Source organism: Mustela lutreola, chromosome 10 (assembly GCF_030435805.1).
Source record: "Mustela lutreola isolate mMusLut2 chromosome 10, mMusLut2.pri, whole genome shotgun sequence".
Lineage (NCBI taxonomy): Eukaryota > Metazoa > Chordata > Mammalia > Carnivora > Mustelidae > Mustela > Mustela lutreola.
In genome coordinates, this window is record NC_081299.1 from 28,607,211 (window position 1) to 28,624,802 (window position 17,592).

A 17,592-nucleotide genomic window follows, 5' to 3' on the forward strand; every position below is an offset into this window, starting at 1 on the left:
AACCAGTGGGGTGAGCTGGGTAAGGTACTCAACCTTTCTAGACGGGTGTTCTCATCTATAAATGACAAGACTAAGTAACTTAAACCCCCCCCACGCAGCTCTAACCATGTATGATAAATCCAAAGTCTATGGAACATAGCTTTTATTATCATTAAAAAAAAAAGCAAAGCACAGTTATCCAGAACAATGGTAGCATGTGCTTAGCCACATCTGTCCTGGTTTTGGAGGGGAATATGGATGGAATGAACAGCAGAATTTGTGCTTTATTTGTGAGAGCTTCCATATATTAAGATCAGTTTTCTCATATAAGATAATGAAAGCCAAAGGAAGCTCACAACAAGAAGGAACTGAAAGCCTTACCTTGTAAAGCTCACCCCATATTCTTTTGGACTGTCCCTTCTTATAGATCTCTTCTTGGGCTTCACTTCTAAATAAGAAAACACTCCAGGTGAGCAAGAGAACCCTACAAAAAGGATGTTTAGGGAGGACATGACGATGTCCCGCAGGAAAAGGGCATCAAAACTACTTGGAGATGGGGCAAAAGCAAATTTCACTGAAAAAGCCAAATGCCCATCAGTGGAGGGATGGGTTAAAAATGTGCAGTATACACAACAGACTGTTACTCGGCAACGAAGAAGAACACAGTACTGACACAGGCCACAACCTGTATGGCCCCAGCGACATTCTGGTCATGAAAGAACAGAGACTGCGGGACTGCATGTAGGACCGAGTACCTCTCAGCAGAGCAGTCAAACTGCTAAGAGACAGACCGCAGAAGGGTGGCTGCCAAGCACTAGGAAGTTACTGTCTATGGGGTGAAGACTCTCGGCTCAGGACGACATGGAACAGTTCTGGAAGCAGACAAGGAGCTGTGACGGCTGCATACCCAGATGGATGTGCCCAGTGCCACTGCAGTGCAGGCTTCCAAGGGACTGAACTGGTATAGTCTTTATGCAGTTCACCACAGTGAAAGACTTAACTTAAAAACAGTGACTCAAGGGGCACCTGGGTGGCTCAGTGGGCTAAAGCCTCTGCCTTCGGCTCAGGTCATGATCCCAGGGTCCTGGGATCGAGCCCCACATCGGGCTCTCTGCTCAATGGGGAGCCTGCTTCCCCCCCCTCTCTCTGCCTGCCTCTCTGCCTACTTGTGATCTCTGTCAAATAAATAAAATCTTAAAAAAAAAAAAAAAAAAAAAAAACAGCGACCCAAGAAACAGCAGGTGTTGGCGAGGACGTGGAGAAAGAAGAACCCTCATGCACCGCTGGTGGGAATGCAAACCAGGACAGAGGGTCCTCAAAAAGTTAAAAAGAGGAATGCTGTGAAATGTCTAAGACTGACGAATCACAGACCTGAGCCCCTGGTACAAATAATACATTATATGCTAATAAAAATAATAATAAAAAAGTTAAAAATAGGAATACCACGTGATCCAGTAATTACACTCCTGGGTCTCACCCAAAGAACACAAAAGCACCAATTTTGGAAAGATATGGACAACTCTATGTTTACAGCAGCATTATTTACAGTAGCCAATAGCCAGGTGGATGCCCAAGCAGCCATCAACGGATGAATGGATAAAGAAGTTGCAATATACACACACGACGGAACACCCCTGAGCCACCAGAAGGAATGAAATCGCGCCATTTGCAACAGCATGGCTGGAGCTAGAGTATAATGCCACGTGAGATCAGTCATTCAGAGAAAGACAAATACCACAGGATGCCACTCATGTGTGGATTTTCAGAAACAAAACAAATGAGCAAAGGAAGAAAAGAGATGTTCTACAGTGGGACTGTCGATTAAGTACTGACATGGAAATCTTTTGTTAATAATTTAAAAAAATTTTTTTTCTAAATATTTATCTAAAATAAAATGTAAGGGCGCCTGGGTGGCTCAGTCATTAAGCGTCTACTTTCAGCTCAGGTCACCATCCGAGGGTCCTGGGACTGAGTCCTGCACTGGACTCCCTGTTCTGTGGGGAGTCTGCTTCTCCCTCTACCTGGCCCCGCCCCCCCGGCTCATGATCTCCATCTCTCTCTCACATTCTCACCCTTTCTCTCTCAAATAAACAAAATTTTTTAAAAACTAAAATAAAATATTTTAAAAATATAAAGGGCAAGTTAAAATACAGTCTTAAGGGGCCCCTGGGTGGCTCAGGGCCTTTGCCTTAGGCTCGGGTCATAATCCCGGGGTCCTGGAATCGAGCCCCGCATCGGGCTCTCTGCTCTGCGGGAAGCCTGCTTCCTCCTCTCTCTCTGCCTGCCTTTGCTTACTTGTGATCTCTGTCAAATAAATAAATTTTTAAAAAATCTTAAAATACAGTCTTAAGATATTTATAAATGAACACGGAATGTAAAAAAGATCTAGAATAATATATCTAACAGTGACTGATTCTTGACCTTCTTTTGGGTATGTACCCCTATGAGAATATAACAAAGCTATTGATCCTTTTCCTCCCTCTCCCCAAAACAAATATAAGACCGACAAAACACTGGCACCTTTATGCATGACATACATTTTCCATGTTCTCTTCAAAGGGTCAAAGGAAACTCAAAGGCCATCCGTGAATCCCCATGGTCTAGAGTCTCTGTTTAAGGAAGCCCTGACATTCACAATTTTAACAATAATATGGTCGCTGAGATTATGAGCTCTTAATTTCTTTGTGCTGCATTTCTAATTTAACCCTATATTCTAAATTGTCTATCCTAGACTTCACTGCTGTTATAATGAAGAAAAAAAGTTTCTTTTTATTTTGGAAATGAAAAAAGAGACCTAGAAAAAACCAGCCACCTCAAATTATTTTCCGTCTGGCCCCAGCTTCACAAACTTTTCTAGTCAAAGGGAAGAACACTCTCCTTCTAGGAATTAAAGCACCAGGGCACCTGGGTGACTCAGTCAAGTGTCTGCCTTTGGCTCAGATCATGATGCCAGGGTCCTGGGATCAACCCCTGTGTTGGGCTCCCTGCTCAGCAGGGGGGCTGGCTTCCTCTTCTCCCTCTGCCAGTCCCCCTGCTTTGTATGCTGTCAAATAAATAAAATCTTAAAAAAAAAAAAAAAAAAAAAAGGAGTTAAAGCACTGAGCTTTAACTTGGTATTTATGTAGGTATAATAAAGGTAAAGACAATGTTCTGTTGCAGAAGAGAAAATGAGAGTGGTATGAACGTTCAAACTGTACCTGACACCAGTGTCTTCAGTGACCAAGTCACGATCCTTGCCCTGATCATAGCTCTCAGTGGACATTGTTGCATTTTCTAGAAGAGACTGCATATCACTAGCAAGTAAGTTTGGTCGCTTCCTCTGTGACTTCGGGCCAAATGTAGTTTCAAAGCTTTCAGTATCAAGAATGTGCACCTTTGAGTTCTAAAGAGAAAAGATAATTATTCATAAAGCTAAGGAAGGCACTGAGCAAAAGCAAAAGTTAAAAACAACCCGGGAAAGGTTTTCTTCTTTTATCTTTCCAAAGCTCAAACCATACCAAAAACTACAACATGGATGCAGCCTAGTTTCAAATCAGCCTGAAATCGCAAAAGCACTTGTTCCCCCATTCTGAAGTTCTGGAAGACTCCTTGGAGAAATACAAAGTAATATAAATAGTCAAAGCAAGTATGAACAGTTGTGTAAGACTTGCCAAAAACTCTGCTTTATTTCATTTATCATAAACTGCAGTCAAATGTAATTAAGGCTACAATGATGAATATTAACTTATCTTTTCTGACTTTTTTTTTGAGCTTTCAGACAAGTGCATAAAATTCGCCAAATTCACAGATTTTGTCAAGGACAATCATACTCAAATTTGTGTGTTTTTTTAAACCAACTGTAAATGCCAACTTTTTCTTGGAAGTTAATTTCTTTCATGGCTAAAAGGAATTGCTTGTTTTGTAAGATGCATTTTAGTTTCAGATAACATTTTCCCTAATTTAGGTAACGTTTTTATTAAATGCACATGGAAAGTCTTCAGATGAAAAACATCTAGCAAGAGTCCAAAATAATAGTTCAGATGTGATAAAAGGAACCTGATACTAACTAGAACTTGCTGTGCCTGTAAAGGAGTTACGGGCATAGGAATTTTTGAAGCAGGATAAAAGTCAAAGTTTGAGTTAGGATCTATCACGTAACAGAATGTTAACAGCCGGCAGAGAATATCCTCAAAAAAAAAAAAAAGGCCTCTGCCCCTCAGTACAAAGCTCCTCTGTAAGCACCAGTTACTAAATGTGGATGACGAAGCCTCCCCTGTGGCTTCTGACCTTGATCCTACCCCCTCCGATTCCCAGATCCTTAAGCTATGGTCACTTTTTTTTTTTTAATTTTTAAAAAAGATCTTATTTATTTATTTGTCAGAGAGAGAGAAAGAGCGAGTGAGCACAAGCAGGGAGAGAAGCAGGAAGAGGGAGAGGCAGGCTCTCTGCTGAGCTGGGAGCCCAATGTGGAACTTGATCCCAGGAACTTGTGATCGTGACCTGAGCCGAAGGCAGACGCTTAACCACTGAGCCACCCAGCATCCCACTACAGTCACCTTTTCAGATTCTCTGACCCATCTCTTAGTTCAGTTTTACCCGCTACCCTCCCACAAGGGAACATCCCTGAACAGAAGGCTGGGTTTCACACTGGAACTAGATATTAACGTCGCCGTGAAAACTGCGATCACAGTTATCCTTGGAAATCTCACAAGTCACCTACAGAGCACACAGAGCACCATAGACACAAGACGTGTGCGTGGAAAGCTGTACATTGACAAGCGCAGCGCAGTTAGAGGCAGTAGGGCAATAAAGGATGCAAATCAAATCAGTTACAGTATTTTTGCTGTATTGCTACAGAATCAGTGACTGTAATGTGCACGGGGCTAAAAGTTAAAGCGTATCTGATTAGACTGCCCTGTGTGGCCATCTGAGAATTAAGTTTTATAACCAGTAGTAGATACCGCACTAAAATAAATAGGGAAGGTTTTTCAAGGCCAAAGCACAAAGCTCCTCCCTTACCCTGAGCACCTAGCTGCACCAAAACCCCAGCTGAGCGCTGCAGCTGTGGGCCCCACGGACTCCGGACCAGCAACTGACGTCTGAATTTTAGAAGCACTGAACAACCGGGATGGGCAACAAAGCAATAAATCCATAATAAAAAACCTCTCAGTTCTTCTCATAAACAGGATTCAATAGTTTGTTAAAAGATGGCTTTAGGGAGAACAGACAAAAGAGAACAAGGGAAATGAGCAACTTGTCTGTGGTTCATGAATTACACTCATGTGTTTCCCTGAAAGAAAACAGTCATTCCACTAATAGGCGCCATTCTTCTCGTCTGTCATAAAACAAAGCATAATTGACAAAACCTGAGGCAATAACCAGGCCTCGGTTTTTATTTTGTTCTGCGAGTAAACAATTTTCTTTGAACTGTTTAATCCATGTATGCATGTCAATGTTTCCTTCCCCTCCTTACATTGGAACCGAGGCTTATACACTGGCTACATTTCTGGGAACTGTTATTCAATACGAGTAGAAACGTGCAAACATTAGGCCATTTCTTTGGTTCTGTGTGAAACTCATTCCACTTCAAGCTGGACTCAGTCCTTACTGTCCGTCCTTCAACTCCAGCGATCATTAAGAACCAATCTGACCAGCACCCTTTCCTTCGCCGGAAAGACTTCCAAAGGTCTCACAGAAGCTGAAAGTACACAGCACCAAAGGCCTCCCTCCTACAACCCAATCCCGACCCTACATGTCCCTGAAGTCTGCTGGAGTCACCACTTAAACTAGTTTGCCTAACCAAAAACAACCATACAACTAGTATTAATAATAGCCACAGCCTATTTAGCTATCGGGCGGTGTGCTATGTGCACATTATATGCGCCAAATGCCTCATCTGCATCGGATCACCCAAGGAGGCAGATTTTCTTGATTCTACAGCCACGGAAGTGAAGGCTCAGGGAGAAACCGATGAAGGCTCTAGGTCAGGGGAGAGCAAAGACTAAGTCAGGCCTGACTCCCAAGGCCCTGATCCACAAGGTACCACACCTTCCTGACACGATGCGGTTCCTACTAAGGCGAGACCCCGACAGAGGGAAAGCTTATCAGGACTGCATCAAAGCCACTCTTCTCTATGGAAGAACGAAAGACAAAGATGGTCCAAAGGGACTGGCATCAACTGTGCCTAAGAAATTCCATTGCCAGGGATATCCTCCAACTTACATGAGGCTGGATCCGATCATGGAGAAGAGACATGGGCAACTTGCTTTGCTTCATGACAACTTTGTATGGGTCCTTCAGAACTGTGCCCATTTCCTCTTGAAATTTTTGTAATGATGACTGTTTAATCACACGTGTGTTTCCTGTTTTACAGAAGAATGTTGCCTTTTAATGAAGAACTCTTTTTTGCTTCTGTATCTTTCTTCCCAATGGCACAGGGAAAAGCAAAACTCCGAATGAGCCTGGCTTCACCCAAACACCTGCTACGCCCATCCCATGTATCCGTTTTCAAACTTGAAAGAGGGGGGAAAAAAAATAAAAACAAAAAAAACTGCCTCTCCTGCACTCATAGACTATGAACTAATCCACCAACCCGGACACACAAAGGGTTTCAAGAATTTTCCAAGCCCAATTTCCTGACTGGATGAAACCGAAAAATCAACATCACTGAATGGAACGGAGATTTGACAAATGTTCGACACTTCCTGCTACATCTGGCAAAGAAATCCGGAGCCAACCAGAGCTGATCTATCAGTCTACGGAGAGAATCCTGAAGCCCAGAACCCAGGTCGCGCTGCTGCTATTTACGGTTATAAGGGTTTGAAAGGACTATTAAATTAGCCAATAAATCCATGCAAAGGAAACCAAATAAAGCTACGTAACACTACCTGGAGAACAATTTGTAAGTGAGGGGGCCCGAAACACATAGGCAACGGAACAGCATGCTGCAGCACAAACGCAGAACCCAAGATGATGAGGGCTAAGATGCATGCGCCGATGACACAGGGCTCACGGCCCGCTGTGCACGGCCCTGAGCACCACACACGGGCTCGCCCACGTAATCCCCACAGCAGTGTTCCAAGATACAGACTGTTTTTTTTTTTTTTTTTTTAAAGATTTTATTTATTTATTTGTCAGAGATAGAGCGCGAGCGAAAGCGAGCACAGGCAGACAGAGTGGAAGGCAGAGTCAGAGGGAGAAGCAGGCTCCCCGTGGAGCAAGGAGCCCGATGTGGGACTCGATCCCAGGACGCTGGGATCATGACCTGAGCCGAAGGCAGCTGCTTAACCAACTGAGCCACCCAGGCGTCCCGATACAGACTGTTTTTAATCCTCATTTTACAGATAGGAAACCAGTGAACAGAGAGATATAGTAACTTGCCCCCAGTCACAGAAATGGCAGAACTAGGATTCACATTCAGACAGCCTGAACCTAGACCTAGTCACCATATACAGCCACCATGATAAACATCTCTCTAAAAGTTTTCTTTGACACTTTCCTGAGTGGCAGATTCCTAGAGCGTATCCTGTCAACAGATGTAAGACACACTGAGAGGTAGCTGCCATCTGCCACCAACCATGGAGGTCAAGCACTGGGGCCAATGATGGGGTCTGACCATCTGACTGCGCACCTCGCAGGGACTAAGGGAAAGCCCAGACTGAGGTGTGGGTGGGGTTTCCCAGAAAGAAGCCCTGATCCCATTCTGTTATTCTTGGGAAAGACCAAAAAGAGATCCTTCCACTGTCAGTCCAAATCCCCATTAAGAAACATTTCAAAGGAATGGCCAGCGAATGCACTTACACTTCGAGTTAAAGCTACCAACCTATCTGCAAGGCCACTCTCAAACAACCACGCTCTCCAGGCCACCAGAAAGGCAAAGATGAGAATTCTCTGGTCTGGGAAGGCTGGTCACTAACATGTAAAGGATGGGCTCATCTGTTTTAGAGGGTTCACTTACAATTAACAATGATGAACGCTCTACAAAAAGAACCTGTTTATGGGATCCACCACTACTACTACTTTTCTCAGCACTCTTCCCACCATGGGCACTTCTCAGCCCTTTCTCATATAATCCTTGACAGTTCGACTCACCCCCAAACTTCTGCCCTTTAGACACCTTTTAAGCCTACCTTTTTCCATACAGCACACGTTCAATAGAGCACAAGTGACAGAGGCCGATACTCACCAAACCACTTAATATTTGGTTCCACTCTCGCCACTGTGCCGGAAGCCACTGTTGACTGATACTGCAGAGGCTTAATCACTTTGCCACGACTGTTCCTAAATTGAGGAAGTAACAGATTCTGGTTGATGACAGAAGAAAGGCAAGAGCAAAGTTTCCAGAACACCCTTTCCATCAAAAGGAACTTTTTTCTTTTTTTGGTTTTAAATGATCATGAAACACAGATTTCAGTAAACAAAAAGTACTTCTACATTTGAAACAGATTGTTCAAAAGTCATTTAACCTCTTGCAACAGAGCACGTAATGATTTCTGCTGGATGAATAACAAATAATGCTGATGTTTAAAAATCTGTTTATTGTTTATTTGTCTTAAAAAAAACCACATACTTGAGTTTTTTGGGTAATTATTTGAAGACTGGTTTAAATGAATTTTAAGTAGAGGGTGATTTATGCTGGAACTCAAAATTCTAAAACAAACAGAAGAGTAGGTGACTAAGGCAGATTAAGTTCATTGACGTTTGTGTTTTAGACACATCTTTCAGAACGGATAAAGAATCTAATTACCAAACAAATTAAGACCAGCCAGCAAAATGCCAGGCTCAGCAAGTCCTCATGGTAGAGGCTGCCTCAGCAGAACTTACAGTTGTGATGAGTTTCCAAGTGCCACAATGTTGTGATCTAAAGTTTCGCATTAAAAAAACAAGTTTTCTGGCTGCTCTCACTAACTACAGTCCTATATGTTTTGTTAAAGAAAACCAGATTTCTACTTGAGGGATATTTAACTTGAGATTTAATGCGCTATCCGTGGAGGTTGAGGCCGCTGAGGAATGAAACCTCCTTTGGTCGTACAGTGCTGTGACACAATCACTATTTCACCACCCGCTACCCACGTCTTGAACCGAAAATTCGCCATTTATCTTAACAGCACCCCCATAAGATGATATATGAAAATATGCTATTCCTATCTGGGGGAAGAGGGGGTGGGGATTAGGTCTGAGATAGGAATCCAAGGCATGAAGGAAAGGACAGGATGGCAGTGTGGAATACTCACCTGCGCTCCTTTTGCCGGTACATATTCAGGCGCCGGATTGTGGCCCGGTCCCTCATGTTTTGGCCTCCTGCTCCCTGCACTCGATCTAGGAAAGACAGAAGTAGACCGCAAACTATTTGATCACCAAGTTTAAGTATGGTCGCTGCCTCAAACACACCAATTAGTTCACTCAAAGTAGGCATGCTGCCACTTTGCTGCAAAATGTCTACTCTCTCCCTATATCATTCCAACAGAATTCTTATCACTGGACGCTACCTGGTCTGACAAAGCTGACCTAATCTTTGATCCTCGGTACGACAGTGTTTGGTAAGAGTTAATCATTTTGAGTATTAACTGTGGCACTGTGGGACCCACATTTACAGCCATCGCCTCACGTAATCCATGGAATAATCCTATAAAGAGAGATACATTATCCTCATTCTGCAGGCTAAGAAACTGAGGCACAGGCGTCAGGCACCTGCCCATGATCACACAGCTAGTTAGTGGCAGAGTGAGAATTTAAACAAAAACATTCGATAGCCATCTATGCTCTAACTGTGGGTCTCAGCTGAGCCGGCTACATGCAGGGCACCACCGAGACCACGATTTTGATACTTAAGTGTTCCTTATGTACCAGTTTCTTAATTTCCTAATGTTTTAGTTTAATCAACAGCTAAGTAGGGGTTTTTGCCTTACATCTTGGAGAGAAAGAGAAGGACAAATAGGCATGCTGATACTAGCCTAGCTTTTCCTTTTTGGGCTATCTTCAAGTCACCTGTCTACCCCTGAAGTGATACAGTAGAAAACAGGCTGAAATCCCAGCACTGGTGCTTCTACTGCTCACCAAGTGTGCCAACCGTGATGAGCCACTTCCCAATTTTGGCCCCACCTCTTCACCTATATTGTAACTTCTCAGGGCCCTTTTGGGTCTAACAGTCTAAGATTCCAGTCTACACCAACTGAATAATTTATCAGCAATCCAGAGAAAACATTCCATGGGATTTGTTCAAGTCCTCAAAAACTTTAAACCATATTTTAAAACAAAGTTCTGGAAACTAAACCCAATAGAAAGGACTCCCCCAAAGACTACCTTGTTCATCCTGCAGGTGCAAACTCAGCAAAACTCATAAACATCTCTAAAAACATCTTTATTGAAATGTTCATTAGTTATCTATCTGTAGGGTTTTCTGTGCCCTTTACCAGGTGGGATGACTCCCAAGAGCCAAAGTAGGATCCCTTTCTCATTTAAATGGTCCAAGCAAGAGTGGCAGGCAAGTGTGGTCAAGTGTAAAACGCCAGCTGGGTTGACCTACTTGTAATCTGAGTTTACCTAATTTACTGCTAACAATTCCCTGAGCTGGAAAACTGTAATCATACAAGACTGAAATACGCTGGGGGAGGGGGAGAGGAACAGGACAGGAGGTCAAGATCCCTGTCCCTTCCAACGCAGGGCTTCCCAGTCTCCGCACCTCACAACTGGAGACGCCCCAAGGATGCCAGGCCTAAGTGTTCACTTTTCCCGACGTTAGACAGGGTGCCTGGCACCTGGCCCTGAGAAGCGTTCAAGACGACAGCACTCCTCAGTGCCTCCGAATGAAAAAACCACCTTCTCCTTTCTCGTCCCCAGTAGCCGCTGGGCTCGAGGCCACTCCAAGCAACGCCGCCCGGGTGTCCCTCCTTCCCCCTCGACCTCCTCCGAGCCCTCCCCACCAAGCTTCCTCCAAGCTCCACCCTCCGCGAGCCCCGCCGCCGGTACCAGGGTTTGTGCTGGCCTTGGAGGGGTTGATGGTGCTCCGTCCTTTGTACTTGGGCTTCACCATCTTGCCGACGGGACCGGAACCGGAGCGCTAGGCCAGGTCTTGGACGAGTACACGAACTCCTAACTTCCCAGGCCCTGCAGTAAACGACCCTCAGGAACCACGCTTGACCACGTTGGGCGTGGGCGACGTCATTTCCGCTCGCGCGCCCCTTGCTTCCCCTGAGCGACTTCCTGCGAACGCGCGGCGCGCGCCGCCGCTCTCCTGACTCCGCCCCCGTCCCCGTCGCTGAGCCGTCACCCTGCGTGAAGCCCCTGCCCCTTTCGCTGCCTAGCAACCGCCAAGCTGCTTCTCCCCAGCGGCTGCCTAGGTGCCCGGCACGCGCTGCCCCGAGCTCCTAGTGGGTCCACCCCCACTTCCCAGATCAGTAGCACAAGCTTAAGTTCGATTATCTTCTGAGGTTGTCCTATAGCCCTTCCAAAAGTGCTGACCATATAGCAGCCACGTATCAGTCATACCTCGTCACCCTTCTTAAAACTCCAGTCGCGCATCATCACACTTAAAGAAAGAGAGAGGGGCGCCTGGGTGGCTCAGTGGGTTAACGCCTCTGCCTTCTCCTCAGGTCATGATCCCAGGGCCCTGGGATCTAGCCCCGCATGGGGCTTTCTGCTCAGTGGGGAGCCTGCTTCCTCCTCTCTCTCTCTCTCTCTCTGTCTGTCTCTCTGCCTACTTGTGACCTCTGTCTGTTAAATAAATAAATAAAACCTTAAAAAAAAGAGAGAGAGAGAGAGAGAAACTCAAAACTCCTAGCCATCCCTACAGAATTCTGCAGGATCTGGCCCCTGCCTATTTATCCGACCTGATTTGGACCTCCCTCCCTCTGATTATTCTGACATTTACACTGGATCCGTCCCCCTGAGTCACTCTTCCTTGAAACTTTCATAGCAAGTTCCTTGTGGTCATTCTGTTCTTGACTGGGATGTCACCTACTGGTAGGGCTGCAAGATTTCACAAAAAAAAAGACAGGATACCCAGTTAAATTTGAATTTCAGATAAATAATAATGTTTAGTGTAAGTATGTCCCGTGCATTATTTGGGACCTAATTTTACTTTAAAAAAAAAAAAAAGTAATAGTGTATCTGAAATTCACAATTACCTGGGCATCCACGATTTTATCTGGCAGTCCTTTCTACTGGGAGAAGACTTTCCTGTCTGTCCTTTCCAAATCAGCCTTCTTCTGCCCTTCAGCAGTTATTCTGTTTTATTTATTTCATGGCATTTATCACTAGCTGAAATTATGTTATTTACAGGTTTATCTGAGCTTCTCCAAAACTAGAATGTAAGTTTCTTGAGAGCAGAGATCTTGTAAGTTTGTTCACTACTATAACTTCAATACTTAGACTAGGACTTGACATACAGTAAAGTCTTCATAAATATTCACAGAATGAAGGACTGAATAGATGGTGTTTTTAGCTGTTGTAACAAAATACTGTGGACCGAGTGCCTTAAGCAACAAACATTCATTTGTCACAGTTCTGGAGGCTGGGAAGTCCAAAGTTAGAGTGCCTGCATGGTTGCATTCCTAGAACTCTCTCCCCAGCTTGCACACAGCTGTCTTCTCGCTGTGTCCTTAGAGTGGAGTGAGGAAGACTCTGGTCTCTTTTCCTCTTTTTATAAGGGCACTAATCTCATCACAGGGGCTCCACCCTCAGGACCTCATCTAAACCTAATTACGTCTCACAAGCCAACACCCTCTTGTTGGGAATTAGAGCTTCAGTGGATGAATTTTAGGCGAACACAAACATTTAGTCAGCAGCAGACGGGAATGCTTCTTGCCCTGAAGGTAAAACCCAGCAGTTGTTACTTCTACAGCCAAAATACGGAAAATCTCTAGATGCTTGTGTTTCAACCAAGAAGGCCTCCCTCTGTTTTTCGCCCTTCAAGTTGTCAGAAAGTGCCCAACACTGTGCCTTGCGGATAGGCCAGAAATGAGGTGGTTAGGCGGGAGGAAGGTGGATTCCCACCGGTGGTGTAGCTCGGTCCCTAAAAACAAACAACTTGGTATAAAGAAGGTACTCTGTGGGGTGGGGGTGGAGGGATGATCGAGTCTTTATTTTCTGAGTCTGAAACAAACCAAAACAACAAACCAAAAAACATTCTTTGGAGAGCAAAGGCAGGTTACGTCCTGGACAGCAGTGGGAAAGACCTTCTCTTCCTTGCGATTCCCTTTTACTGCCCCAAGGACAAGTATCATGAGATTAAACACAACTTTGCCGCAAAGGCCCTGACCCAGATGTGGTGTCCCAAGGGAGTGTTTGAGTGACAGTCAGAAACAACCTCATTACCCAGTGAGGATCCAGAGATGTCCCCCTCTTCCTCACACTGTCCCTTTGCCCCCCCAAAATGGGTGTAATAGCCCACTCCTGGAGAAAAGACTAGGATAATGTGTTTCTGATGCCTCAGTTTGCTTCGAACCAGAATAAACACGAATGGCAAAAATCAGCCCATGAGCTCATTCAGGCTTTGATCAGAGACATAATTTCATTATGAAATTTTGAATCAGGCTGTTGTGAAGTCTTGCCAAGGAGTTTCATTTTCCCAGATGATATGGTGGGTTGTTTCTCTCCTGTTCTCATACTCAGCTGCGTTTATCCTACGAACTTCCCATCTATTTTTATAATCTGACCCATCAATCCTTTTACAAGTATTTGCCGATCCCAACAACCAACCTCAGTTCAACTGGCCAATAATACGTTTGATCTATGAAGGTCAGGCCAAAGTTGTGGGTTTGATTTGCCTGCCCTGCTCATGTAATTGTAATACATTGACCATTTTTCACCCTCCTTCGTCCTGTCATAGTCACCAGAGGAGGCAAGACGCACCTCCAGGCCTGTGATTCCTCAACTTTTAAACAGATGTATTTATTTAACTACCCTGAAAGGTTGCAGTATGGTCATTTGAATTACGGTATATGAAAGCATTACAGACATGCTACACATCATGCATATGGGCTGTCTGATCTTTTCCTCCAGACCTATGGTTAGACCTTCCTCTCCTGACTCTGGAGCCTCCAGATCCCTGGAAGCTTGCTCCCAGGAACCACAGGTTGATCTGAATGAGAAGATCGCAACAGGAACCGGCTGGAGATGCCACCTTTCTGATACAGCCTCGTGCCAAGTTCGGATAGGAAAGACGGGGCAGCCGTGTTCACAGGAACTGGAGAATCTTCCTTGACCTCACTTCTTTGTTCTGTAAAAACGTTTTCTTTAGGATCTAACGGGCAAGTAACAACAGCAGCTTCCTCAGTAGCACTTTTCAAAGTGTAGTCTGAAGACCACCAGCATCAGAACCACATGGGAGAGCTGATTACAAATGCAGACTCCTGGGTTTTGCCCCAGAGCTACCGAAATCAAACTCACTGGACCTGGAAAGGGGGTGGGGTGGGGTAAGATATGCATTTTAATGAGCTCCTCAGGTAATTCTGGTACGCAGCAGATCTGAAAAGCAATTGCTTTCCCCAAAGTCACCCTGAGGCTTTCTGACAACTGACCAGAAGGCAACCCTAGGAGCACAACACCCTCCTTCCCCACCTGCCTTAAATCCCTTTTTCTTACAAAGCCAGGGTGAGGAAGGCTGCAGCAGTGTCTAATGCACTCTGAAAATATATGTCTTGGCTCTGCCCCAAATGCCTTGATATTTATGCTGTAGCCCGAGGGTCGTTATCCTTTGGCAACGCTCCATTGTAAGGCCATTAGCTCTTAATTAATGCCAGCTTGTTGGTTTATCCTTCCCAGTTGAACTGAGAGGAGGCTTCTCTATTCAGTCCCCTGTGTCTGTCCTCTGGCAAGTCCCTGATGAATTGCCCCCACCGGCTGGGACCAAGGCTTGGGCCCCTGGCTGGCTGCTGCTCAGTGTGAAACAGTTTTGGGGCCCTGCATCCCCCCCGCACCCCCCCGCCAATCCCAGCAGAGGCTCTGGGACTCTGGAAGAACAGAGAAGCCCTCGGAAGATATGGTTCAGAGTTTCGTTGTTTTGTATCATCTGTATAAAACAAAAAGAAAGAATCCTCGGTCTAGAACCTCAATGCTTCATAAGGGAATACAAGAAAAAGAAGGTGTGTTAACTTTGAGTTTTGTAGGCTAGGTTGCCCACTGTTTTCCGTCTAGGATGCCTGGGAAGTTTGGGGTCAAGAGTCCAGCAAGCTGGTAGGCCGAGGGGGCTCACCTCTGGGAACCTCAGGAAGCTTCTCCACATGAGCAGTGTATCTGGTCACCACTTCTAAGTGGGAGAAACATGGTCTGTATTGGTCTTGGCATTCATCGTCTTGCTGGGCAAGGAGCTCTTCAAAAAGATCCCTAGATTAAGCCTCAGAAAAATAACTAGCAGCATTTTGGTCCTTTCTATTGCTGAATCCCTGTGGCCCTCAGCAGATTCTGCTTATGAAAATCTGAGAAGCAATTTTATGAGAGGCTATTAATGGCTTCTAATTTTCGGCCTAGTTTAGATAACTCGAGATTGCTGGCCGCGTCCCGATAAATGGATCCAGAACACACACTGATGTGGGAATTTAAAGTGTAATTCCAAATCATAGGTAATTGTTTAAGCTCCGAAGAGACTGAAGGGTCCATATTAAGTCATCTCCCCAGGATCAGTGTGTTTCCTATTACACTCGATATCTATCTGTCCAATGATCCTTTTGATTTTTAAGCCGTTAGACTAAATCTGTGTGTAATTCTTTACTCCCTCTTCTCCTGCCTACCTCCCCCCTTTTCCTTAGGAAAACACTTCTAAAAATGTTAACCAGGTCCCTTGGATTGTTTCCAGAAGAATAATGTCACATTCAAGAATCTGAAAAGTCAACTCCTAAAACCAGGGTGTCAGAGGGCCTCTGTCTGTCAGAAGGTCATTCTTGCCCTAGAGGGGGCTTCTGCCCAGCAAGACACTAAGGTTTTCCATGACCTCCTGCAACCCTCTTGCCCCCTTGTCTGGTCTAGTCTAGACTGGAAACAAAATCTGCCGCCCGACGTAGAGACGAAGGCTGAGGTGTAGAAGAAAGTCAGGATGAATATACCTTTTCAAGCAGCAGAGGAAGAACAGATGAAAATCTTGATTTATGTAACTTTATAGAGGCTTGATTAGAAAATGACAAGTCTGCCACTCCCCCACCTTGGTGGGGTGGAGGGGGGAGCAGTCCTTCTGACTCCATGTAAAACCAGGTTGCAGGAAAATTCCAAATGCTTTAAAGTTCCCTTTGAGAGACTTCAGAGTTGATCATTTTGCTTCCTAACAGAGTGCCTGGACATGATGTGCCCAGGACCCAGGGACCCAGGTTTCTGCTGCGTACCCCTCATCCCGCACCGCCCCCCCACGGGTGTACCAGGCATAAACCAAGGAGTAGGCAAACCACAGCCTGCCCACCAAATCCTACCAGCTGCTTTTTTTTTTCTATGACCCACAAGCTAGGAATAATCTTTACATTTTTAAATAGTTGAAAGAATAAAATAAGAATATGGTTTTCTTGGGTCAACTGGGTGGCTCACTTGGTTAAGCATCTGACCCTTGATAATCAGCTCAGGTCTTCACCTCAGGGTCATGAGTTCAAGCCCCACGTTGGGCTCCATGTTGGGTGTGGCGCCTACTTAAAAAAAATAATGTTTTGTGACACGTGAAGATGACATGAAATGCGAGTTTCAGTGTTCATAAAGTTTTATGGGAACACAGCGCCACCATTGGTTTACATGTGATCTACACCTGCTTTTTTGCATGGCAAGGACAGAGACAAGTAGCTCTTGGCTCTCTGTAGGAAAAGCTTGCCCATACCCCATGTTAGGGGTCTGGTGTATGCTCTGTGCATGGAGCAGCAATGTACCTGACTCTAGCGGGCTGTCAGTTGCCACTGCCCTCCGAGAGTGAACCCTGTCTGTCCCCATGTGAAGGTACATTTAGGTTTGTTTGTTTGTTTGTTTTTTCTTGACCAGGGGATTCAAACAAGGGGGTTGGCTGCACCCCCGAATGCAGGTGATACTAGTGGATTAGCAGAGGACTCTCTACAGAGGTTTACATTTCCTGGGGAGGGGGCAGAGGGACCCTTGTGTAGGGGAAAGGGGGATCTGGATGGAGCAGCACGGGTCTATCAGTCCCCTAGCAGATCCCTGGGATTATTTTTCTGGACCCCAAAGAGAATGAAGCTTCAACCAGAAATCCAAAGAGCTCCTTTGCCCAGGGTCTTTATGGGACCACCTTTGGGGACCAAGTATAACCCAGGTAGAGAAGAGACTCTCAGCTTGGCCCAAAGTGGCTCTGGTATCTGGGAATCTTCAGGAGCTGCTCTCAGCATGGGCAACTGTAGGAACAGAGCGTTGCGAGGCAGTCCCCGTCCCTGTGGCCCGATGCTGGCCCCCAGGGTGTCAGCCATGCTAAAGCATTCTTGAAGAGCTTCATGAGAAATGGACCCTGGTGAGGGGCTGAAGGGGAGAGGCAGAGCCTGGCAGGATGACTGTGAGGCCCCTCTTGGCATTAGTGGTGAGCTCATGGGATCTGTACCCTAGATCCCATTCCTCTTCCCAATAAACAAGTGAGATCTGAACAGGCTGGAAATCACGGCATGAGGAAGAGCATGTGCAAAAAATGTGAGTTTTCACCCCGCGGGACGGTCGTCCAGCCAG

At 45.4% G+C, this 17,592-nt stretch overlaps 1 protein-coding gene across 1 annotated transcript in view; it reads right to left on the reverse strand.

The window, feature by feature from the left end:
- The window catches only part of GNL2 (G protein nucleolar 2), a 23,827-nt gene extending 12,691 nt beyond the window's left edge, over nt 1-11,136 (reverse strand). Inside the window, exons 1-6 of the mRNA XM_059136792.1 lie at nt 10,927-11,136; nt 9,192-9,276; nt 8,144-8,238; nt 6,181-6,320; nt 3,177-3,361; nt 361-427 (exon numbers count right to left, since the gene is read on the reverse strand). Of these exons, the coding sequence (XP_058992775.1) occupies nt 361-427; nt 3,177-3,361; nt 6,181-6,320; nt 8,144-8,238; nt 9,192-9,276; nt 10,927-10,990 (636 nt within the window). The 5' untranslated portion in view covers nt 10,991-11,136. The remainder of the gene's footprint in view (nt 1-360; nt 428-3,176; nt 3,362-6,180; nt 6,321-8,143; nt 8,239-9,191; nt 9,277-10,926) is intronic.
- Nucleotides 11,137-17,592: the final 6,456 nt, after the last annotated feature.